At 55.9% G+C, this 24,639-nt stretch overlaps 1 protein-coding gene across 4 annotated transcripts; it reads right to left on the minus strand.

Moving 5' to 3' along the window:
• Positions 1-270: 270 nt before the first annotated feature.
• Positions 271-24,143, minus strand: CSNK1E (casein kinase 1 epsilon). Of its 4 annotated transcripts, XM_087814925.1 has the most exons (11): positions 24,054-24,142; positions 20,629-20,716; positions 11,640-11,750; positions 11,405-11,553; positions 9,778-10,006; positions 8,989-9,159; positions 7,723-7,871; positions 3,606-3,798; positions 3,374-3,513; positions 2,561-2,622; positions 271-1,402 (listed from the first exon to the last, which is right to left on the minus strand). In XM_087814925.1, the coding sequence occupies exons 2-10, from the start codon at positions 20,702-20,704 to the stop codon at positions 2,590-2,592; spliced, it is 1,251 nt and encodes a 416-aa protein (XP_087671051.1). In that variant the 5' UTR covers positions 20,705-20,716; positions 24,054-24,142; the 3' UTR covers positions 271-1,402; positions 2,561-2,589. The 4 variants fall into 4 exon arrangements, with proteins under 4 accessions (XP_087671051.1, XP_087671052.1, XP_087671049.1 ...); XM_087814926.1 differs by lacking the exons at positions 271-1,402; positions 2,561-2,622; positions 3,374-3,513; positions 3,606-3,798 and adding exons at positions 6,296-6,934; positions 7,033-7,136 and having other exon boundaries at positions 24,054-24,143; XM_087814923.1 differs by lacking the exons at positions 271-1,402; positions 2,561-2,622; positions 3,374-3,513; positions 3,606-3,798 and having other exon boundaries at positions 7,221-7,871; positions 24,054-24,143.
• Between the last annotated feature and the right edge of the window lie 496 nt (positions 24,144-24,639).

Raw genomic sequence — 24,639 nt, forward strand, 5'->3', positions numbered from 1 at the left:
TCCCGCCTGAAAGCAGGGAGAGGAGCAGGCCTAGCTCGAATCCTCCTGTGGACAAGACAATGTCGTGAAGAGCGGTTCGAACCCGCCCACTGTGCGGTCCTGGCCTTGCGGACTCCCAGGCCCCAGCGCGGCCTGCCCGGGTCCGAACCTGCCCCCCGCTGGTCTGCCCGTAGTTCCTGAGGCTCTGGTTTGACCCCCAGCCTTACTCCCTCCCAGGTAAGCTGGGGAAGCGACCCCAGGATCAAAGAGGTGGCCTGAGGGCTGCCCATGTCACTTTACCCTTTTCTACTTTATTACTTCAAATGAACAACCACAATAAAGCTCAAAAAAGTCCAATATTTACACAGGAAAAAAGTACAAAATTCCCCCCAAAGTTCTTCAGTATTTTTTTTTTCAGTTTTTTAAATTACAAAGTTATAAAAAGCTTTGCTCTTTAATTAAAAAAAAAAGAAAAAGAAAAAAAGGGAAACAGGAGGTAAATAAATTAGGAAATACACACACGGAGAAAACAAACAAAAATAAAGTAAAAACGGGTGTTAACTAGGAGGGACTGAAAAGCCCGGCCCCCAGCCCTGACCCAGGCTCCTCCTCAGAGAGGCAGGACACTGGAGGGGTGGCCCCCGGGAACCCATCTATGCCCAGGAGCCAGGCGCCCTCTGGAAGGAGTCTCCAGGACATGGGGACAGGGGTGCCCCAGGGTGATGACAGTCTGAGGGGTTGGTGGTGGCAAGGACACTCGGTGCCCTTCTTGAGGGACATGGAGAGCATTACCCACCCCGCGTCCTTGTTAGGGAGACAAGAACAGAAATGGCCTGGGAGGCAGGGCAGACTCCTGCTGTCCTGGGAGACAGGTCACATACGTACACACGCACACAAGGAATCTCGGCCCCCGTCACCTTGCCACCCATTACTTAAAGTCCCCATGGAAAGGCAAAGAAAGACCCAAACGCTCAGGGGGACACTGAAAAAAGCCCACACAGGAAGTCGGCCACCATCACCCCAGGGGAGCGGGGTCTGTGCATGTCTCCTGTGGTCCTGAGGCTCAAGGACACCTGGTGGGACCTGCCTCCTGCCAGACAATCAAAGCTTCCCCGAACTCCGCCTCCTGATGGCACGGAAGACCCTCAGGCTGAGCTGCTCCCGAGTCAGCGCCAGCTGGGGCAGGGCCTCGGTGTGCGGCAGGCATGGCCTGGTGTCTGGGGAGCCGTGGGCAGCGGGAAATGAAAAGGGCAAGAGTCCTTGGTGCTGAGGGCATCTCATCTTCTTGCCGTTGGCAAAAAAAAAAAAAAAATTAAACAAAATCCATCGTCGCTTTTGTGCTGGGTTTTTTCCTTTTTTGTTCTTTTGAGTGGTTTTTTTCCCATCTTTTTGTTGTTTTTTAAAAGAAAATACAGTGAAGACACTAAAAAAATGAGAGAAAGAAGACAGATTAAGCATAGTAGAGACTGACGAAATGTCAGAGGGAAGGGGGAGAGGGGGTGGAGGGGGAGAGAGTAACCAACGAATTTATATGCATATATGCACAACCCAAGGACACGGACAATGGTGGGGAGAGGGACTGGGGAGGGGAAAGGAACGGGGGGGGGGGGGGGGGGGGGGGAGGCGGGGAACGGGTCATTGGGGAGAAAAAGGGACATCTGTAATACTTTAAACAAAAATAAAAATTATAAAAAAAGAAAAAAGAAAAAAAAAGAAGACAGATTAGAGGCACATTTGCCTCTGGCCACCCATCTGCCAGATTCCCTTCAGCTCCCTTCTTGTCCCAGGGTCTTTGCACTTGGTCCCCCGTCTAGGGCACACAGTCAGTGCTCCATTTTCACAGGAAGGACACAATCTCTCTCCCTCCTCTGTCCTCTTGGTGAGCAGCCACCCAAGTCACACGTGTGCCATGGATAGCCTTGGTTCCTGGCTTAGGCCCCAGCTCTGTGCGATGAATGTCACAGGTGTGAGGCCAAGCCCAGCCTGTCGCGTACACACTCCCCAGGAATCTCAGACCTTCCCACACATACCTCCCCTTCCCCAAGCCAGACCCAGAGTGGGGAGCTGCAATACACCACCTCAAGGCCTCCTGAAGCCTCGGAAGTTCCATGAGGCTCACTCCTGGGCTTGTGGAGGCCAAGGGCCTCTGTTGATGGAAGATTAACTCCTAAGTGCCTGGCCCTGTTCTAAGTGCTTTGATGAATTAAGAGTTCAACAGCCCAGAGGCTGAGACAAAGCTAATGCCCAGGGAGGTCAGGGTATGGGCCCTCAGGCTCAGGCTCAGCCTCCGCTAGGAACTTTCCAGAATATGTTAAAGCAAAGGGGGTGTACAGGACCCGCCTAAGGACAGAGAAAAGGGTTTTCTGATTAACTGATGTGGGTCAGGCCTGCTCAGAGGAGGCCTCAACCCTCAATCAGGCCACCTCTGAGGTTTTAAACTCCCTTGAAGGCCTTTGGTTCTGGGGCCCCTGGTACCATCCTGCAACTCCCCTACCTCTCCACAACACACATTTGTCTCCTCCTAGGGCCAAAGGTGTTTCTAGAGCTGGTGGGGCTGTGTCTGCAGTGGAGAGCAACTCACCTAAGCAAATACTGGTCGATGGTGGCTCCTCACTTCCCCAGATGGTCAAATGGCACGCTTGTCTTTGGAAGGAAAGCAAGAGATGGGGAAGGGGATACGCTGTTAGCATCGGCAATGTGGCAAGTCTCTCCCCACTAGGGAGCTCCAGCCCACCCCGCCAAGGCCCTAGAGCCAAGGGGAAGAGGTGTGTGATCTCCATGACTCTAGGATGTGGCTGCTTTGTAGATGAAAACATTCCCCAGAGAGAGAGGCAAAACAGCTGCTCCAGGCCACTCACAACCTGGTCTGGCCACTGGATGCCCAGCTCTTGGCCTGACCGGCTGAGACTTCTCCACTGTGGACCAGAGCAGGTCTCCTGCCCACCTCTGCTAGGACACCTTCCTTGGTCAACCGGGATTCCCCCTTCCCAACTTTCCTGGTCCAACCATGGCCTCCGAGTGGGGCCACTGGAGAGGATCCGCCCAGCCCTCTATCCTGTGCTAACCGGGACTTGCGGGGGCTTCCTGATGGCAGGTACTGTGAGCCTCTCCCCTGTGAGATCCCTGCTGCCCACCCAGGCTGGGCTCCTGGCAGCGAGGGCTGGGCCTCAGCTCTACCACTTGTGGGGGCAAGTTATTTCTGACTTTGCTCAGTGGGGCTAACCAGACACTGAAGGGTTAAATGAGGCCAAGTCCCTGCTCAACAAAAGGGGCTCACTACAAGGTGAGGTTATGAGAATCAGAGGCAGGGAAGAAGAGGGCCACAAGGCCTGGCTGTGCCTGGGGGTCTCTGGCTTGGCTGCGAGGCAGAGGAGGGATCGAGCCGGCAGCTCACCTGTGAGGCTGAAATCCGGGAGACCTCTTGCCGCCCAGTGAGGTCGGAGGAGGAGACGTTGGCGGGAGCGCCTCTGTGGAGCCGCATGCTCACCTTCCTCTCTCTGTCCACCCGTGAGATCGCTCTGGGAGAAGTATTGCCTGGGGGGTGAGCAGGGGAGCCACCTTCAGTGTCGGGGCCCTGGCTGCCCTGGCTCCCCTTAGACGGCCCCCTGCCCGAGGCCCCTGCTCACCAGCTTGCTGGATGCGGGAGGCTGGGGTAGAGGCCACAGGCTCGGCAGCACTGCGGAGCCGGTTGGCGGTGGCCCCCGTGGGCGGGCCTGGGGGCAGGGCCCGGGTCGCAGACCCCCGGAGCTGCCCCATCCTCTCCTCGCGCTCGTGCTCTCGCCGCTCCCGGTCCACATCCTCGGGATTCCGGGCTGCACCCTGTGGGGATGCAAGATGAGACCTGGTCAGCCCCGCAAGGTCAGGGTGCCCCGAGGTCCAGCATCCCTGCAGGACAGGGCAGGGGGAAGGAGGCCCAGTGGGCATCTGGGGAAGAGGCATTGCAGAATGCCTCTTCCTCCTCCCCACAGAGCAGGAAGCCCAGAGAGGCCTGGAAAGGACCCATGATCACACAGCACAGAGAAATAGAACCACAAACTGCCCAAGGAAGGGAGAAGCTGGATGTGAGAGGGGAGGGAAGGAGGTCACTCTGCGTGGGAGGGCTAATATCCTCAAGATGACCAAGGGCACTCCTTGGCCCTCCCAACATGGGTCCCCTCAGCTCCTCAAGGTTTCCCAGCAGAGCAAGGCAGATGTTCAGAGGCCCAGAGAGAGAGTTACAAGGCTACCAAGGCCAGGCCAGGACTTAAACCAGGCTTCCCAGCTAGGAGATCTTTTCAAAGGGCTGTCTGTCTCCTGCCCCTAGACCTGGAAATGGCTCCTGGCAGCTGCTGTGGGGACCAGCACAACACAGATGCTGCCTGCCTTGGTATGGGGCTCATGGGAGACGGAGAAGGAATGGGCTAGAAGCCCCACAGAGGAAAAAGCAGGCAGGCTGGGGCAGAAGGGGCACATGAGCCCCCAGGTGCCCTGCCTTCCAGCCACTGCCACCCCCAGTGCAGGAGGAAAGGGGAAAGGCCCAGAAAGAGGAGCACGGCATGGGCATGGTGTCCAGCCGCGTTACCTAGTTGGTCCTGGGGTCGTCCACAGGGAAGGGCAGGGGGCTGGCGTGAGGGGGGCCGCATCTGTGGAGGAGAGAGCTGTGGGCTGAGTTGGGACCTGCTCACAGGCCACGGGGTGCAGGCTCTTGCAACCCCGTGTCTCCCAGAGGACTGGCCAAGAAGGCCATACTGTCTTTGGGAAATGGGAGTGACCCTTGCCTTTAAGCACCTCCGGGAGGTAGTAGCTGGGGATCAGAATGATCACTGAATCCTAGTGAGGAACTGAGCCCAGAGAGGCCTTATGAACTGCCTGGGGCCACAGAGCTCAGGCCTCTGCCACCCAGCCCTGCTCTGCTCTCAGCACCCCCAGAGGACTTAGAACATTCTAGAAACAAGCGTCCTCAGTCTTCCCACCCACAAGCCTGTCCAGGCAGGCAGGCCTGGAACCACAAGGCTCCACCTCCTGACCCCCAGTCCTCCCCGAGCTCCCACCCACTCAGTTACAGGAAGGCATTACGCAACTCAGCGGGAACAGCAGCAAAATCCGAGTGAGAAGAGCTGTAGCACCCAGCCAACCCTCCTGTTGGCAGGTGAGAACTCATCCCCTGGGTGGGGACTCTCAAGTGCACAGCCCTGCCCTTTGTGACCCCAGTGGGCTCAGGTGAAGGCCAGCCCCAAAGCAGAAGGTGAGCTACTCTCCACGTTTCCATCCAACCCAAGTGACGCCTCAAGAAACACATACTAGGGAGGTCTCTGGCTTTTATTTGCCCACGAGAAAACACAAGGTAAACATCAAAGTCACCACCCGTGCTGTGTGGACCTGTCCTTGGCTGTGTCAAGTTTCTTCCTGGCCAGCAGGTTGGACCTCAGCGTCCCAGGCTCCAGGGGTCTGGAGATTCTGGGGTCCGGATACTGAACGCTACAGGGTGGCTGCTCCGGGGAGGGAAGCTCTCAGTTAAGGGAGGGATCTTCCTGCAGAACAGTCAAGCCCATAGTGTCCAGCATGGCGTCCAGTCTGCTTGTAAGGGCTGAGGAAGGCTTCCTGCAGGGGGTTGCTGTGGGAGGGTCCTGGCTTCTAGGCGAAAGGCATGTTGGGTCCCCATCGCACATCAGCAGACGCTTCTGCCAGGGGGTGACTGGAGGAGGTGGAGCTCACCACAGTGGTGACGGGTTTCAGGGTGTCCGCCCACTCATGCAGTCCGATGGTCTTCACGTCAGAGATCAGCCCTAGATACATTTGTCAGCACCTCTGCTCAGCCTGATTCCAGAGCCTGCTTTAAAGGGGGTCCCAGGAAGGGTGAGAGTGCCAGCAGTGGGTGGGGGAGTGCCCCTGGCCTGACTCGAGACGAAATCTTGTCAGGCAGATCGTACGATGAGAGGCTCTGTGAGTCGCTGTCTCGAGCAGCGCCTTCCGTAGAACTTCTTGTCACGACGGACGACAAGTTCACGTCAACCTCACCGGACACAGTAGCCACTAGCCAGCCACTGTGGCTCCTGACAACTTGGAATGTGGCAAGTGCGACTGACGAATGACATTTTCTGCTCTAATTTTAATTCATTAAAATTTAGCCACATGGAGCCAGTGGCTGCCATCTGGAATAACATGGCAAAACCCATTTTTGGAGCTGTACTGAGAGAAGGGCGAAGCCCATTCCAGGCCCAGACTCTGTAAAGACTCCTACGTGGTGTGTCCCATGCACAAACTCCCTGAGCAGTGCCCTGTGGTGACGGGAGCTGGCCCCGGCCCTCAGCCACACTCCCAGCTGGATGGTCTGGGTGAAAAGCGCCCCACTGCCCTTCTCCAACCCTCTCTCCTGAGGTCCCTGGGACTATGGAAACCCAGTTCTCTGCCAACCTCCGTCCCACTCCTTAGGGAACAGTACCAGGCCACTGCCTGAGGCCCAGAGAAGAGGCGCACAAGACCACATGCTGCTCCCAACATCCAGAACAAGGCCTCAGTCCTAAGCACTGCCAGAGTGGGCCGAAGGCACCCATGATGAAAGGACAGGCACACTAGAATGAAGCACGGTACAGGTGAGGGACATTTAATGAGATCAAGTTCAAGACAGAGGCTGCTGACGGGGTCCGCCTAAGGCTGCTCCTGGTGCCCAATCCCAGGCCCCTCCAGGGCAGTGAACATCATGCCTCCTCCTTCAGGCTCTGTCCATCAGGCAAATGATTCGTCCCCAAGAATCTCCTGGCAGGGCCTTCTCTGCCATGCCCTCTCCACTGACCCCCTCCCACACACCAAGGGACACCTCTTCAGGCCTGGCCCCGATGGGCTCAGGCACACCTGGTGTTGTCAGAACTGAGGCCCTGGAGTCCAGACCATAGGCCAGTAGTTTTTGGGGGGCAGCTCCTCCACCTCCTCCACCAGCCTATCTGGAGGGTCCTGGGTGCCCAGGGGCGCCGGGCACCTGGAAGGGACAGAGAAAGCACAGCAGAGGCTCAGCCTCTTGTGCTCACCTGGCCAAGTGCTAAATCTTGGAATGGCCAGGCCTCGGAGGGTCCTTACCAGTATGTGGGTGAGTACGTGGGCCCAGTGCAGGGACAGGGGTGGGAGCAGGGCAGTGCAATAGCTTCGCTGTCCTGGGGCTGAGCCTGGCTCGAGGAAGCCCCCTTTTCCAGAAGAGATGTGAAACAAGTCATACAATTTCAGATTCCAGAGCTCCAGGCACAGCTGACGACTGTTTCTTTCCCCCCCCCAAAACTCTTAAAAGAGGGAGACAGAACAGCCACCTAGCAAAGCCCAGGGCCCTGTGACCAGGAAGAAAGAAACCACAGTGAATGGGTCCAGGCTGGCCAGAGGGGCTACAGCGAAGGCAGCCGCCTGGGACGCACAGAACAACAAGAGCAGGATGGTGTAGGCAACGATCATGACAGTAGGGGGGCCCGCCAGCGCCATCCAGGCCCGGCCGCGGGTGCCCAGCAGAGACCAGAGGCCCAGCCAGGTCCTCCTGGGTCTGGTGGGAAGCAACACCCTGCCTGGGCCCTGCTGACCATAGTGGCACACGCTGTCGGCATTGACAAGACAGGAGTCGGGGAAGCGAGGGGGCTCTGGGACCCCAGGGAAGTCACTTGCACAGTCCAGCTCATAGCTCCCGGTGGTTGGGAGCCCCGCCCACCACAAGGTCACTTTGGCCTTATGAGTCAGGGCCTTCCCTGTCCAGTCCCCCAAGCCCGCCTCGGCCTCCAGGTGACTCACGAATTTGAGCATGTTCCAGTCGAAGACGTAGTCGTAGGAGAAGCCCTGCCGGTGGAAGAGGTTGCGGAAGAGCTGGCGCAGGTAGGAGTAGTCAGGCTTGTCGTCAAACCGCAGGGAGCGGCAGAAGTTGAGGTATGTTGAGAACTCAGCTGGTGGAGGTTATGGGGACAGAAGAGGCCACTGTGAGGACCATGCTCCCAGGGCCCCCAGCGGCCAGCAGCTGCCCTACCCACCGACTTTCTGTCCAAACCTTTCAATCTAGGAGGGGCAAGGGGAGGATGGAGCAGGACTACAGTCCCCTCCACGCGTGATGAAACCCTAATCTGCCTGTGAGCAGTCTCCCCTTTCAGTAAGCTGGTGCCGCAGGACCCTAGCTCACAGCTCGTCACCTGCCCTTGTCAACTACTCTGGGGGTTACGGAGATGGCAGATCAATAGCTGTCAGAAAGGACAGTCAAGAGCCCGATGGGAACTCTCGACATGATGGAAGCCACAGGAGGAAGACTTCCACCAGGGGCAAGAGGGGGCCTTCATAAGATGACAGACAACATACACATTGGCCCCTGGCCCTGGCTCTCGGCCCAGAGCTCCCCAAACCCTTGTTATTTCCTACGTGATAAGAACATCCCTTGTTCTGAAATTTGGTCTTTGACCCTGTCCCTGACACAGGGCTCCTATAACCTTGTAAGTTCTAAGTGGTAAGAGCGCTAGGAGCATCTCCTGTCCTCATGAAGTGACTCTGGGTGGGCTCCTGGTGGGGCCTGGTCACCAGAAAGACAAGACTTAATTAGAAGCTTGGAATTTTCAGCCCCCCCTACCTTCTCTAGAGAAGAGAAAGGGGCTAGAAATGGAGTTAATAATTACCATGCCTCCATTGGGTTTGGAGACCTTCCAGGTGGGTGAATGTATCCATATCAGGAGGGTGACGCCCCCCAACTCCACGGGGACAGAACCTCCTGTACACGGGACCCTCCCAGATCTCGCCCTGTGTATCTCTCATCTGGTTGTCCTTCTGCATCCTTTATCATATCCTTTCATAAACTGCTAAATGTGTTTCCCTGAGTTCTGTGAGCTACTCTAGCAAATTAATCAAACTCAGGGAGGGAGTCAAGGGAATCTCAGAGTTACAGCCGATTAACATTCTGGCGTCGGGGCAATGGTAGCCCAGAAGGGACTGTGTGGCCACATCTCCCCCTTGCAAAGGGCCTCAGGGGTCCCCAGGCTGGCTAACCAGCTCCCCTCGGCTAACCAGCTCCCCCCTACTCACAGGGGTAGCCTTTGCAGAGGACCTCAATGGGTGTCGACATCTTCTTCTCGCTGATTCGCTCATACTTCTGGCGTTTGGTGGCTGCTTTGAGGCCCTGCCAGGGCAGGGAGCCCAGATTGAAGTACATGAGCACGTAGCCCAGACTCTCCAGGTCATCACGACGGCTTTGTTCTGCACAGAGGGACAAGGGGAGGGGCAGGGCTCAGTCGGGCTCCTGGCCAATGGGGGCCAGGGACCCCTCCTCCAGGACATGCTCCTTGACTGAGGGGGAACAGCCCGCGCTGTGCACCCAGCACCCTACTCCACCCCACTCCCTGCCCCGTCGCATGCTGGCTTGTGGCAAACCCTGTTACAAACAGGCCGTCTCTTCCTCCTACAGAGAAGGAACCTGAGGCTGAGCTTTCTCAACCCTATCTGGGCCTAGTTTTTCCAGTGCAGACACTCATTCATTCGACAACTATGTAGTTGGCACCCCAGTGCCTCCTTGCCTGGCCAACCTTGTGGATAGAACATAAGTTGTGGCATCAGATACTGCTAGGGTCAAATCTGGCTTTGGCACTTACTAAGCTGCACAACCTTAAGCAGCCTGTGTTACCCCTGAGCGTTCGTTTCCCACCTATAAAAGCTGTGGGGGGAAGCCAGGCACGTGAACGTGTGCGACACATCACAGCTCTTCTCTGAAAGGGGAGACCTGATTGTGGCAAGTCGGAGGAATAGCCAGGCTGCAGTGAGCCAGGATCCTGGCCAGCTCCTCAGGGGCGCACCTTGCCCCTGGGCTCGTTCACTCACCGATGCCCAGGTGGGTGTTGATGGAGGCGTAGCGGGCAGTGCCAGTCAAGTTCTTGTTTTCCCGGTAGGGGATGTGCTGGTGGGTGCGGGCGTCCCGGTACTTCTTGGCCAAGCCAAAGTCAATGATGTAGACCAGGTTGCCTTTCTTTCCCAGCCCCATGAGGAAGTTGTCAGGCTTGACGTCCCGGTGGATGAAGTTCTTGGAGTGGATGTACTCAATGCGGCTGATCTGGGGGAGGAGAGGGGACAGCAAGTCACTCAGCAAGCATTCCACAGAGGGGCCTTCACCAAGTGCTATGGGCCAGGCCCTGGACTGGGGGCAGAGGGCTGGAGCTGCCAAGATGGAATACATGGTCTTTGCCCTGGGTAGGGGAGAAAGATGTCTGCCAGCATTTAAAGTGATTTCAAGGGGCAGGTCAGGGAAGGCTTCCTGGAGGAAGTGCCATTAGAGAGGAACTCTGAAGAAAGAATTCACCAGTTTGCGGTGAGTCAGAAAAGAGAGCAAGATAGTAGGAAAGCTAATGGCAAGCTCTAGACATGAAGTGTGGAAAGGCATCCGGGCCCCACCGAAGCCTCTCCTACCTGGCCCTACACCCTCACAGGGCCTGGGGAACTGAAGTTATAGGCATTTCGAAGGTTGTCCTGGCAATCAGATTTATGTGGAGGAGAGGAGAGGGAGCACCAATAATGCCTAAACTTGGCAGGTGTGATAGAGATGAAGCACAAAAGATAGGACTTGTCCCCTGACTTCCAAAGTACACCAAAGTCAGGCAGACACACAAGCCTTTCTTTAAACAATTTGTAAAAAAAACACAAAAAAACCCCACAAAACACCTAAATTAACATATATGCGCACAATGTGTCCTCTGGTAGGCCAATCCCATCTGGGCCTCAGTCTTCTGTAAATCAAAGGCTTAGCTTGACCTGGCTGAGCATTTCCTAAACCTTTCTGAGTCTCCTAACCTAAGAGACCACTGTCCTCGGCACACACACATTTAGCCTAAAATCGCAGGGCACTGGTAGACGTTCTGCAGGCCAGCCACAGACCCAGATGCTGTATAACAAGATCTCCACACACCACTTCAGGCCCAGAAGTCTATGCTTTTATATTTTTTAAAAGTTTCCTCCCTTGAGTCTATAAAGGGCTTTAGGAACTAAGGACTGCTGGTTCGTGGGTGCCTGCTCTGGTCCTGGCACTGCGTGGTATCCCGCCTGACCCCACGACAACCCAGCAAAGGGGAGATTCTTATCCAAGGTGACTGAGGCCTGGAGAGGCTTAGCTCACCTCCATTCCCCACACTGGGACAGGACCTAGATCTGCGTGTCACAGGCTTTAAATCACTTGAGGGCAGAGTCCCGGGCCCTACTCTGGAGCCCAACACAGCAGGTCTGAAGTTGAGCCTGGAGATCTGCACTGAAACCTGCCCCCTTCCCCCCTTTTACAGCCAATGGGTAAGGTCCCTGGTTCCAGAGCCAGGCCTATCCTATGTTCCCATTACTGCCTCCTGCTCCGGCATCCTCCAGGAGCAGGAGGCTGGGCTGGTACCCTGTGACCACTGGCACGGCAGGGAAGCAGAGGTTGGAAGGGAAACAGCAAGCCTGGCAGGACTGGGCGATGGGGGCTCACCATCTGGTCGGCCAGGAGCAGCACCGTCTTGAGGCTGAACTTGCGGGAGCAGAAGTTGAAGAGGTCCTCGAGGCTGGGCCCCAGCAGCTCCATGACCATCACGTTGTAGTCGCCCTCGGCCCCGCACCACTTGATGGACGGGATTCCCACTGGGGGCCGGGAAGCAGGGCTGTCAGGGGAGGTCCTTCCCGGCCCCAGACCGGCCTCCAGCCTCATGCCCCTACCCCGCCCTCACCTCCTCCCTGCATCATCTTGTAGAACTTGCTCTCGATGTGCAGCTGGGGGTGCTTCGTTTTCACACATTCGAGCTTGATGGCAACCTCTTCACCAGAAGCGATGTTGGCACCTGCCAGGGGTGGGGGAAGCAAGGGTCAGGGTCCCGCTCGGCTGGGCGGGCAGCTCTAAGCCAGCACCAACCTGTGCCTGTACCTGGGCGGCAGGTAAGGAGGCAGAGGGCTCGGCACTGTATCCCAAGGGAGCAGAGGGAGCTGTGGGGCACAGAGGGGCACCCAGCTTGGGCGGGAGGGGAGAGTGCAGCCCATGCAAGGGGATGGGGGGGTGAGGAATGAGGGACGATTCAGAGAACCACAGGCCAGTGCAGCAAAAAGGCCGGATTCCGGGGGGGAAAAGGGGGACGACAAAAGGCGCACAGACCACGTCAGGGGAACCTTATCCTGGAGGGTGGGGGCCACTGAGCTGGAGAGAGGTGAGGCCAGTGGGGTATAGGGCTGTGGAGGAGAGAACGGGGCGGGGCTAGGCTCGGTCTCAGAAAACCACAGGCTCAAATCCAAACTGCACCTTGCCTCAGTTTCCCTAGCTATAATAATGGGTGGGCCGAGCTGAAGGGCTGGGGGCTAGGCTGAGAGGCCGTCTCCTTCTCAGGCCGGTCACGGCCATAGCTGCTGTAACTAGCAGTGTGGTCTCAGCACACAAACAGAACAGAAAGTCTAGAAGGCACGAACACTGGAAGAGTTTAAGGGAGGACAGAGCTGGTGCCCGACGCAGGCGAAAGGACAGGGCTGTGCAATAAACGTCCCGGCAACATCTGGCTGGCCATTGGCGGAAAGTCACCGCAGCTCACATCATACATCAGGAGAAATCCCAAGTGGACCAAAAGTTTGTATTAAAAAAAAAAGGTGTGGCCCCGCCAGCGTGGCTCAGCGGCTGAGCATCGACCTAGGATCCAGGAAATGGAGGTTTAATTCCCGGGGTCAGGGCACATGCCCAGGTTGAAGGCTCCATTCCCAGTCAGGGGCACAGGAGGCAGCGATCAATGACTCTCTCATCACTGATGTTTCTCTCTCTCTCTCCCTCTCTGAAATCAATAAAAGATATATTAAAAAAAAAAAAAAAAGTGGGGCCCTGGCCAGTGTGGGGTTTCAGGTTCACTCCCCACCCCCGTCAGTTGTAGGAGGCAACCAATCAACATGTCTCTCTTACATCAATGTTTCTCTCTCTCTCTCTTTGTCCCTCCCTCCCACTCTCTCTAAAAAAATAAAGCAATGGAAAAAAATATCCTCAGGTCAGGATCAAAAAATTAAAAAAAGGTGGGGTGCAAGCTGGCATGGGGTTTTCTTTGGAAACCAGGCTGGCATTTACCAAGGTAAACACACATGACCAAGCAGGCCAACTCCCAAGTACATGCTCTTCAGAACCGTGAGCACCAGGAGGGCGTGAAAGAATGAGCACGGCCATGACGACCCAAATGTCCAACGGCGGAATGGCCAAACGGTGAAACAGTCATACAGAGGAAAGCCACAGGGTAGGGACAAGGAGCGGATGACAGCTGCAGGAAGTGTGAGACAGCAAGGAGTGGCGCCATCCACAAGAGCCAAAAGGTGTCGACAACCCAAATGTCCATCAGCAGATGAGTGGATAAAAAAATATATGTTCATGTCGTGGAATATTACTCAGCCATAAAAAGGAGTGACGTACTAATACATGCCACAACATCAATGAACCGTAAAAACACGGCAGCCAGACACCAAAGGACAAAAGAGCGTATGGTTCCATTATACGAAACATACAGAACAGACAGATCCACAGAGAAAAGAAAGACTGGCGGGCGCCAGGGGCTGGGGAAGGGGAAACGGGGTACACCTGTTTAATAGGTACAGGGTTTTCTTTGGGGGGATAAAAATGTACTGGAACCGGGTTTGGATGGTGGTTGCCACAACTCTGGGAATGCACCAAATGCCACTGAATTCTGTACTTTAAAAACAGTCCCTGGCCGGCTGGCTCAGTTGGCTGAGCTTCATTCCGTACACCAAGAGGTTGTGGTTCGATCCCCAGTCGCCCCGGGAGGCAACCAAGAGACGTGTTTATGTCTGTCTGTCTGTCTGTCTGTCTCCCAAATCAATAAACATATCCTCGGGTGAGGATTTTTTTTTAAAAAGGTGACTTTTACATCATATGAATTTCACCTCAATTTTTTTTTTAAAAGAGGAAGAGAAAAATACAAGCACATTTTTATGTCTTCATTTCAAAGCACGCAAGACCAAATATATATATAGTTTAGGGATATAAATATGTGATAAAGTCTTTAACAAAGGGAATTTTTTTTATGTCTTTATTGATTTCAGAGAGAGAAAGGGAGAGGGACAGAGAGAGAAACATCAATGATGAGAGTCATTGATCGGCTACCTCCCACATGCCCCCTGCTGGGGATCGAGCCCATAACCCGGGCATGTGCCCTGACCGGGAATCGAACCTCGATCTCCTGGATCCTAGGTAGATGCTCAACCGCTGAGCCACACTGGTCGGACCAAAGGGAACAATTTAAAATGTCAACAGTGGTCGCTTCTGTGAGGGGACAGCAGAGGACAGGGCAGAGAGGGTGCCAGGCCTCTCCACAAGGTGACAGGCAGGTCCTCCTCCAACTAGGTGGTGGAAAGGGGGCCTGACACAATGCACATATTTTATTTGTATTCTTTTGTATTTATTCAACGTTTAGTAATGATTTTTTAAAAAACAATGAAAAATTTAAAAAACAACAACAATGAAATGTTAGAAGAAGGGGGAATTGTTTTTGTTTTTTTTTAAATCCTCACCCAAGGATATGTTTTTATTGTTTGTTTGGTTTTTTTAGAGAGAAAAAAAAGCACATCAGGGTGAGAGATAAACATTGATCAGTTGCTTCCCATATGTGCCCCGAATGGGGATCGAACCCGTAACCTTTTGGTGCATGGATGATGCTCCCAGCCAGGGTGGGAGAACTCTTTTAACTTTGGAGTAAACAAGGCTTTTTATTCCTGACTTAAAATCTAGAAGCCATTAAAAAAAAGGCTTCCTCACCCCCCCAAAAGGAATCCTTTCTCCATGGCAAAAACACCAGAAACAAAGTCCCAAGAAACACATACTTGTACCCCTATACTACATCACTAATGTAGTATAACCAGCTCCTAGAGATCAGTAGGAAAAAGACCAAAGACTCAATAGCAAACAGGGTAGAGAATCTGAACAGACACTCCACAGAGAAAGAATTCATTCATGTAAAACCGGCTTACTCATATGAAAAGATGCGTCTACCTCCTTGTAAGAAAAATACAAATTAAAATGCTCCTGAAAGACCATTTTCCACCTACAATTGGCAAAAGCCCCATCATAAGACAACAGGCGTGTCCAAGCGTGAACCCCTAAATCCTGCAGGGGGCGATTGGGCACCACCCAGCTCCCACTTTGGAGATTACTGGGCACCCTTGCACAGTGTAATACAAGGCCTGGACCGGGCTGTCCACCACAGGCTGTGTGCAATAGCGAAAGCTTGGAAACAACCCAAAAGCCCGTCACTCTGGGGACTGGATGGAGAGAGGATGTCCGCCCCCAACAGAATACAATGGAGAATGAGTGCGGAAGGCGGCCTCGGAGACACGGGAAGTGAAAGAGCCAAGCACAGACACTATGTACCATCCTATGCTCTCTGTTCTCTTTTCAGAAAAAAAAAAGAAGAAAAAAAAAGGTGGGGAAATCATATGTATCTATGTTTGGTTGTATCTATATAAAGAAACACTGAAAAGAAACATGAGAGCCAGGGAGCACCTCTCACTGGATACTATGTTATGTGCTATAATTTTTTCTACACCTTTGTTGAGATGTAATTCACATACTATACAATTACTCCTTCGGAGTGTACAATTCAGTGGTTTTTAGAATATTCACAAGATCCTGCAACCAACACCACCATCAATTTTAGAACATTTTCATGTCCCCAAGCACCCTACCCCCTTGGCAGTCTCCCCGCGCGAGGCAACCGCTAATTAACCTCCTGTCTCCAGAGATGGGCCTCTTCTTGGACATTTCATAGAAATGGAATCATACAATATGTGGTCTTTTGTGACTGGCTTCTTTCACTTAACATGTTTTTGTGTTTTGGCTTTTGGTTTTGTGTGTTTTCATTTGAGCCACATAAAATAAAATTCAAATAAAAAAAAAAAGGAAAGAAAAAGATTACTAAGTCCGGTGGGCAATGAGAGAGAAAGTGCTTTGTAAACTATAGTGCTTTTGACACATCAACACTCCCACACGTGACGTGGGGGAGACGCACCCGTTTCCGGGGGACAGTGAGGATGTGGCAGGGAGGGGCGCTGGGCGCACTGCAGCCCACTGGGCTGGCCGTGCTCTCTTCCCGCCCACAAAAGAGCAGGAGAGCAGAGCAGCTAAGAGCGTGGGCTCCGTGGAGCCCAAATCCTGATTCTGCCACCTCCTAACCAGGGGACTACTCTTGAGCCTCAGGCACCTCACCTGCAACCCAGGGATGATAGTACCTAGCTCATTAGGTCTTTCTGAGGTGTCAGCAGGCTTAGCATCGTGCCTGGCACACTGTAAAGTGCTCAAGGAACATTAGATTTGATGACCAGTGCCAATCCCCAGGCTTCCGAGATGAGCCTGAGGTGCCCCAACCATGTGTAGGACGGTGAAAGGAAAGGGGAGGAAATAAGCACGTGGTGGGGAAAGAAAAGCGCCCCTGGACAGGTTACAAGGGTTCAGGACTGTGCTGGACAGTGATCACAGCACGGGAAGGGGTGCGGTGAACCCTGAATTGTAGCTGAAGGCGACAATGAAAGAGGGGAGCAGGGGAGAAAGCTGGTCTAAAATGGAGAGCGAAGACCCCGGCCTTTAGCCTGAGACTCCAGGGGCCAAGTCCAGATGCCTGATTACAGGGTTTCTCGGCCTCCCCACTTCTGACAATCTTTGTTGTGGGGGGTGTCCTGAGCACTGCGCGGTGTTCAGCAGCATCCCTGACCTCTTCTGACTAGCTGACAGAAGTATCCCTCCTTCCTGGAGTAAAAACAACCAAAAATGTTTTCAGACCTTGTCAATGTTCCCCGCGGGACAAAACCCCCTTCTCCCCTCGTTGAGACCCACTAGTGCAAGGACTGGAGAGGGCTAGCGGGAGACCCAGGTAAGAGCTGATGGTGGCCCTATCCAGGCAGGGGCTGGGCCTTCAGAACTTAGGATTCAGCAGATGTGTGCAGAGAGGAGAGGTGCTGGGGAGAGTGTCCTCCCCCAAGATGAGGAGATGGAGAGTAGGAGCCCTTTGTCCCTCTGAACTCTTACACCATCCTGCAAGTACTACTGTTTGTAGAAACAGACATACCAAAGGTCAGTAGCTAAGCGCCACACAACTTCTCTGGGACAGGGCCCAACTGTTAGACAATCTTCTGATCCCCACCAAGTGCTGGAAACCTGTCACAGCTGCTTCCCCCAATGGGGTCCCATCACCACTGGACCCCTTTGCTGCCTCTATGTTCTAGCAGGAAGATGCCAGTGTTTTCTCTATCTCCCTTAATCCTCACAACTACTGAGCTGAGGCTCAGAGAGGTTAACTAACTGCCCCGAGGTCACACAGAACTGGTTCCAACAGAGCCAGGATTTGAAACTAAGCCCCAAAGCCCCTGCTTTCTTCTCTATTCCAGTTCCCTGGCACCTCATTCATTCAAGCAACAGACACACACTGAGCCCTGGACCAGCTAAGGCAGCGCTGCCTGGAGCTCAGCTCACCTCTGTGGGAGGAACCTAGGTAAACTGTGATGAAGTAAAAGGTGCCAGGGCAGGGGCGGCCTGTCAGTCAGAAATGGGCCTATGGGAGGACAGGCCAGTCTGGAAAACAAACCTGGACACAGAGAAGGGCTTGGACCTGGCCAGCCCTAGAAGGTCTGGGACGTCAGGAAGATCTAGCTGGGGAGGGGGACCAGCTTCACAATGGGGCTTGCTCAGACACCCACACAGATACATGGACACACTCAGGGAGCTGGCTGGACTAGAGGTGGAGTATCTCCATAACCACCTGGTGGGGAGCACCGTTCCCTCCCCGTTTAGAACCAAGGACCAGAGACTAAACGATGTAGAGTTCCCAAGGGCACATGGACAGTGACTAGCAGAGTGGGCACAGGCTTGGCCAGCTCTGGACCTCGTGCAGCCAACTCGAGGCCCTAACATAGCTGGCCCCACTGTCCTGATGTCCCCTTATGATGTTGCTGGGAGTGGGGGAAACGGACCAAAGAGGAGCTGTGGGCCTCACAGCCGCATCTATAACATGATTGCCTTCATTCGATCCTGGAAAGCAGGGCCTGGAGGCCACACCCAGCCCCACCTGCAGAGGCCATCTGGAGTCCAGCCCTGGCACTGGCACTGGCAACAAGAATGTGGCCAGAGCTCTGAACAAAGGGAGCCAGCAAGGCCAGCCGGGGAGGCCCTACAATCACCACTGTCCTCAGGCCAGCAAGACAAGGGCTCAGGAAGGAGCTGGCAGGACACTGTGTCAGACTGGGGCCCTCAAGGCCCACGTACCCGGCAAAGACTGGACAGCCAGGGTAAAGCTGGCTCCCTCCCTACCCCTTGGCCTAAGAGGACTCAGATCCTTGGACAGTAACAAATTCCAACTAAGACTGACGGTCGAGAACGCATTAAAAAACATTACTGCAGGGCCGAGCATGTGCAGGTGTTTTGCACGCTGTGATCTCACCACTTCTCACCACTTTGGAGGCCTCACCCACCCCCCATTTTATAGATGGGAAAACCAAGGCTGGCAGAGGGTATCACCTGCTCAAGGGCACACAGCTAGTAAAAGAAACGCCAGCACCCAAACCCTGGCAGGATTTATTCCAAAGCCTATATAACAGGAGTAAATCTGACCCCCGTTTTTAAAATGTATTAGATGACTACAGGATAAACAGGAAGTCCTGCCCCCAGGGAGGTCCCTCCACGCGGACCAGGGACACTGGCTTTCTGAGTGACCTTGGCCTGCCCCTCCCCCTCTCGGGGCCTCAGTTTCCCTTCAATAAAAAGAAGGCCCTGGGCCAGGTGTTGTCTAGGAGTAGGTGGGTCTGTACCAAAAGCTGCCTCTCTATGCCCTCTGCGCTCAAGCCACTGGTTCCAGGCTTCAGTCCTGAGCCCAAGAGCCTCCCTGATAAGGGGGTCCTTTACACCCAGCCCAATTTCACAAACGGAAAGGATATGGGTACCCCATTTCACAGATGAGAATGCCAAGGCTGAGAGAGAGAAAGTGGCTTATCCTAGGTCACACAGAAAATGAGCAGTAGATTGGAGGGACCCAAACCTGGACCTGCCCCCAAATCCCAACCTCCTTCTACCCCACCCTACGTGAGGCCACTTCACGTGCCTTTGCATGTGACAGCCACTTCCTCATTCATCCATGTGAGAAGCTTCACTAAACACCCACTTAGGGCAAGCCACATGCCGGGCACCGGGGACAGAGGATGGAAACAACCTAATGCCTGCCGTCCCTGGAGGAGCTTGGAGTCACAGAGAAAAACCTTTAAAACCACTGCAGCCTGCACGGTTCCTTCCTCCTGCTCTGCGCTCCAGCAGTGTTTACAGAGGAGGCCAAGCTACCAGGCGACCGGCAATGAACTGTACATCCGGCCTGCACTCCACAGTTTACGATGCTTTCCCATGCCATGCGTCACGTCAGCTCTGCCTCATGACAGCCCTCGGTCAGCCAGGCAGCGGCATCACACAGGCTTGCTGGATGGACACGCTGAGGCCCAGAGCCAGGCCTGGAACCCAGTTCTGTCTGATGCCTCCCTCCCATGCTCTGTCTTCTCCACTCTGTCACGCACGTGGAGGGCTGTGGATATAAGGGCTGCCGTTTCTAGTTTTTGAGAGAAACCATGGGGGCCAACTTAGCCAAGATGCTCCTGTTTCTCGATGTGTGAAGTGGGTACAGCACAGTGACATCTCTAGAAACTGCGGGGACAGATCACGATGTTCTCTAACAGCGTCCTGCCCAGCACGAAGCATGTGCTCAGAGATCGCCCGTCCCCTCTGATGGGGGAGGCAGTGGCTCGCTGATCAGCAGAGTTCATGCCCAAGAGGGCAGGGACTCCTCACCCCAGTTCTGAGTCAGGGAGCACAGCACACTGACTTGTGGGTCTCTTCCTCCCAGGACAGAGCTTATTTATTTTCCAAGGACACAGGAACAGGAGTGAGGACAGACCCAAGGGCCGGCCACCTTGCTCTAACAGCTCCAGCTCTCAGTTACCAACACGATACCTGCACTACAAACCAACAACCGCAAAGGAAGGGCAGTGACTCCTGACCGGGCCCCTCAGGTGGCTAACAAGTAGCCTTCGAAGGCAGGAGCCTCTTGACTCCCAGGCAAGGATGGGGTGAGATGTCAGTGATTTGTTTAAAACAACAAAGTGACAGCAAACTCAGACTTTCAACAGGAAGCACATCCGGAGAAAGAGGTCCTAAAGCTAAGAGCCCTGCCTCCCCCGAGGTTGCTGGGGGAGCCCACGTCATTCCTAAGCCTGCCTGGGCTGAATTCCAGGAGGCTGGACCACAGCGAGGGGGCCTAGCTGGAGCCAGCAGTAGCCCAGGACTCTCTGTCCACCAGTATCCCTCTCCCAGGAGACAAAACATGGGGTGCTCATCTAGTCTGGGCTTTCCCACGCCCAGCTAGAGACCCAGGGCATCCGAAGCTGGAACCAGAGCTAAAAATACCCTCCTCTGCCCAGGCTGCAGCAAGCAGGGACCCTGCTTTGGCTCTGTGAGGAGCCCCTCAGCCTGCCTCACCCCAACCTGCTGCTTCCATCCCCACCTGGGATGGCCCTAGGGACAAAAATGACTAAAACATGCCACCGCAGCCCCAGAGCCAAGTTCTGCCTGCAGAACCTGAAGTCCTGGCATCTTTTCTCCTCATTGTCCCCAAAGTTGTCCCAGGGCTCAGGAACCACTGAGCTGGAGCCTGGGACACTTACCCAGGTAGATATCGCCGAAGGACCCACTCCCGATCTTCCGGCCCAGGCGGTACTTGTTGCCCACACGGAGCTCCATGGTGCGCTCTCACTGTGAAGGGAAGCAGAAACACGCAGTCAGAGAAGCAGGGAGCTGGGAAGGGGGCCGAGCCTGCTGGACCCCATGCCTCCCACACCAAAGGCAGGCAAAGCCACAAGGAACTAGGAGCCGAGCATTCTCCCACCCACTATCCAGGAAGGGATCTGGCCTCGCTCGGCCTGAGGGCAACCAGGTGTCAGGTGGCCCGAGAGCCTCATGTGGGCATCGGCTGAGGCAGGTTTAGAATAGGTGTCAGTGAAGCCGGGCAGAAGGTGGAATTGGAGACAAGGCCCAGGAGGAAACTTGGGGGGCCCTCATTCAGAGACCCTCTAATAGGAGCCTCTCAGAGGAAGACTAGTCACAATGAGCCAAGACCCTAAAAGAAAAGTCAAGGACAGGGGTGATGGGGAAGGGGGATACAGGACATGATCATCCAAGAGTTGCTACCATGGCAACCACCAGCAAGTTCCAACCTCCAGGGATGGGAAGACAAGTGAACAGAGGGTCCCTAAGAAGCTCCTCAGCCCCTTCAGGACTCAGAAACTACAGAACTGCCCTGGCCCCATCCCTACCCCAGGCTTCTAGTGCCAAGAATTAGAGGCCGAGCCTCCACAGCCTGGTCTGGCATTCCCAGAGGCCAGAGCTTGCCAGTTTACACTGTGCCCTGCCGGAGAGGCGTCTACTTTCTCCAGCGGTCTCCTCCTCACCTCACCACACCAAGAACCTCACACAGGCCACTCTGCACATATTTTTTTCAGTGGACTGCTTGGGACTGGACTCCTTCAAGACTAGGACCCTTAGGAGGGTCTTCCAGGAGGGCCACTGCCCAAGGGAAGGGACCAAATTTGGCCAGGTTTTCGGCCTCCAGCTTCTGTGGAATGGGAGGAGAGGTGGGGGAGGGGGGCGCTGATTTGAACAGCTTGCCTATGTCCTATGCCCCACCTGGGTGTCCAAGCCTGTGGGACGTCCGGGTCTCCGGTAGAGACCCTTCTGCTCTGGCCTGGGGCAAACATCTGGGCACTCTGGGGTCTTGGCCAGCAGAGGAGGAAACTCCATGGCTGGTAGGTGATGTCTGCCATGGGGGGAGAGGGAAGAGTGAACTACTAAATTGGGAGATGGGTGGGGAACCCCTAAAATCTTGCAAGAGGGCCAGTGTACAAGATTATCAAGAGGGGCCTTCGTCTACAGACCGGGAACTCAGGCCCAGAGAGGCCATGCCCCCTGCCCACCCCACCCCACAGCAGCAAGTTAGTGGCAGTCTCCTCACCCACCACCCACACGAGGTTCTTGCCTCCCCACCTGGCCGCCTCCCACCCTCACAAACAGGACTTATTTCATGCCAGGGCTGGCAAGCAAAGAGGAAGACGGAAAAGCAGCCGTGCCAGGCACAGAGGTTCTGCCCCTTCCCCATGCCAAGTGCTAGCCTCCAAAGCCAGATGCACCTGGGAAGGGAGGTGGGTGGGATCTAGTCCACAGATGGTCAGGCTGGGGCTCTCTACCTAGCAGAGGAAAGGTGCCAAGAACTCCTGCCCAGGAGAGACATCCAGCCCAAGCACCTGGCTCCCAGGAAGCCACCGCTAGCCCTTCCCCAATGGCCACAAGGAAGTAGTCTCCACCCCAGGGCTGGCCAAACTCTGGGCTCTCAACCAAGGGCCTCTGTGGGCATGCCTGGCCGGTCCCAGCTGAGGTGCCAGGGCTGCCAGCTGCACACACTCTACATTTGCAAGGAAACCCACACACCACACACCTCGCATCCACACCATCCCGTGTGTACACTCCAAAAAAGAAAGCAGGCAGTCACCATGAGCCCTGCTCGGGGGAGGGGGCGCGGGTGTGTGTACACACACAAGCACCCTCCCCCCCAGTCTGTGCTCCCGCCAACGCCAATTCAGAGACCACACATGGCAGCGGGGAAAGCCGCAGGTTCGGAAAAGAACATAAATACACCCGCATCCTATATTACATAAATACCCACTCCGGGTTATATAAATACCCATGCCCTCCGTCTGGGTGTCTTACATAAATACACTGCACATGACCCCCAGCCCCTCCCCACTCACTGGGCTGCGGGCAGGGAAGGGAGAAGAGAAGATGGGACCCATCGACCCTGCAGGAACCAGGATGGCCCTGGGTCCGCCACCCAGACCCCAGCAGCGCCTAGACTGTCCCAGCACCCCCCCAAAAAGCCTCCCAGAGGAGAAAGGACTGAGTCAGGGATGGGAGAGGCTCTCCAGTTCTTTGCTGCTTCTCCCTTGGGGGGGGGGGGGCAATAAACGAAGAATTAAAAAAAAAAAAGACAGACATGAAGACTCCAGAGTTTCAACCAGTTACAATCACACAAACTACCAAGCAACACAACACACGGGCAGTTTTCTTACCCCCCCCCCGCCCCCCAGCCAGGGCCCATGTCCCTGGACCATTAAAATAAAAATGGGAGGAACATCCTAGACAGAAGGCAAAGGAGCCCCAAACACAGGCATTCCGGGGTGTCACTTAGATACTCTGGACCCCCTTTCCCTCTCCCCAGATCTTTCACCCTGAGGGAGGCTGCGCCAAAATACGCAAGAAAACTAAGGGAAAGTTGGGAGGGGGCGCACCCCAGTCTGAGCCCGGGTGTGAAGAGGAGCTTGGGAATCCTCTCCGGAGGCGCCCCGGCGCGCACGGAGTTTTATGATCCACGGAGACGCAAACACGGCTCTCCCACAGCGGAGCCGGGAGAGTCAGGCTGACAAACAACCCCCACCCCTTTCTTCCTCTCTCCACAAAGGAAAACAGGCTCGGTGGCGGGGTGACGCCGCGCGCCCCCATCCACCCTGCGCGAGCAGCCTCGCTGACCCCCCAGGTCTGGAGCGCGGCGCCAGGAGGGCAGGGGGAGGCGCTGCGGGCTGTCCGGTGAAACAGACGGACGGAAGCCCGGGGTCTGACGGACAAGCTCGAATTCACAATATCAGGTGCCCCCAGCACCCCAGTCCCGGGCCCCCTCCCTCGATGTCCCCAAATCACAGCCCGGGGTGGCCGCCTCGGCTGTCTGCGCCTTAAAGGGTCCAAGCTGGGGGAGGGGGAGGCGGGCTGGACTCGGGGGGCGTCCCCCCGCCCCCCACAAGCCTGCAAAATAATAGTCACCCTCCTCCTCCTCCTCCGCGGCCTCAGCGGCGCCTTTGTCCTCGCCGGGCCGAGCGGGCGGCGCCCGGACTGCCCCCTCCCCCTGGTCCCCGAGAGCGAACGCGGGTGTCCGCCCTCCCCCCTCCCCCCTCCCCCCTCCCTCTCGCGCAAAAACAAAGAGGCGGAGGGAGCCCCGTTTCCCCCGGGTTTGCGCCCCTCCGCGAGCCCCCGGCCCCCCAATACTTACCCCGCCGGGAAGGCGCCGGTGCCGGGCCGCTGCTCGGGGGGCTGCCGCGAGCGGGAGCGGCCCGCCGGGCCGGATGCCGGAGGATTCGCGGAGCCGCCCGGCGCGCCAGCCTCTCCGCCCCGCCGCCGCCGCGCGCCGCTCGCCCCGGGCTCAGCTCTGGGCGCTCGCCGCCGCCTCCCTCCGCCGGGCCCTCCAGCCCGCCGCCCCCGCCGCCGCCTCGCGCTCCCGCCCCGCGCGCGCCCGCGGCTCCCATTGAGCCCCGGGCCCGCCCGCTGATGTCATCCCCGGCCCGCCGCCGCCCCGGAGGATTTAAAGGGCCCGCGCTCCCGGCTCCGGGACGCGGGGGGCAGCGGGAAGCGCGGCCCCACCCGCACCGGGAGCGCCTGGCGGGCGCGGTCTTCCGGGTGGGGCCGGGGGTCACACAAGACGTCCTGCAAAAACGGGGTGGGGGTCGGGAGGAGGGGGCACAGAAAGCTGGGGTGTCCTAGACCCCAGTGGGCTCACCCCTCCCCGGCCCCCTGGGTTCTCTCCCCCCTCACAGCCTCGCAGCGGCCCCTCCGAAGGCCCGCGGTAGAAGCGTCGCTGC

This window comes from Miniopterus natalensis, chromosome 2 (genome assembly GCF_054644295.1).
Source record: "Miniopterus natalensis isolate mMinNat1 chromosome 2, mMinNat1.hap1, whole genome shotgun sequence".
Classification (NCBI taxonomy): domain Eukaryota; kingdom Metazoa; phylum Chordata; class Mammalia; order Chiroptera; family Miniopteridae; genus Miniopterus; species Miniopterus natalensis.

Bases quoted from the DNA above. Each gene is read 5' to 3' on its own strand.
- CSNK1E (XM_087814923.1), bottom strand. From the start codon at position 20,704: ATGGAGCTCCGTGTGGGCAACAAGTACCGCCTGGGCCGGAAGATCGGG. The intron at 11,554-11,639 runs GTGAGGGCGGGG...CCCGGCCCCCAG, and splicing joins CAAGATGATGCAGGGAGGAG to TGGGAATCCCGTCCATCAAG. The intron at 7,872-8,988 runs GTGAGTAGGGGG...AACCTCCACCAG, and splicing joins CCTCTGCAAAGGCTACCCCT to CTGAGTTCTCAACATACCTC.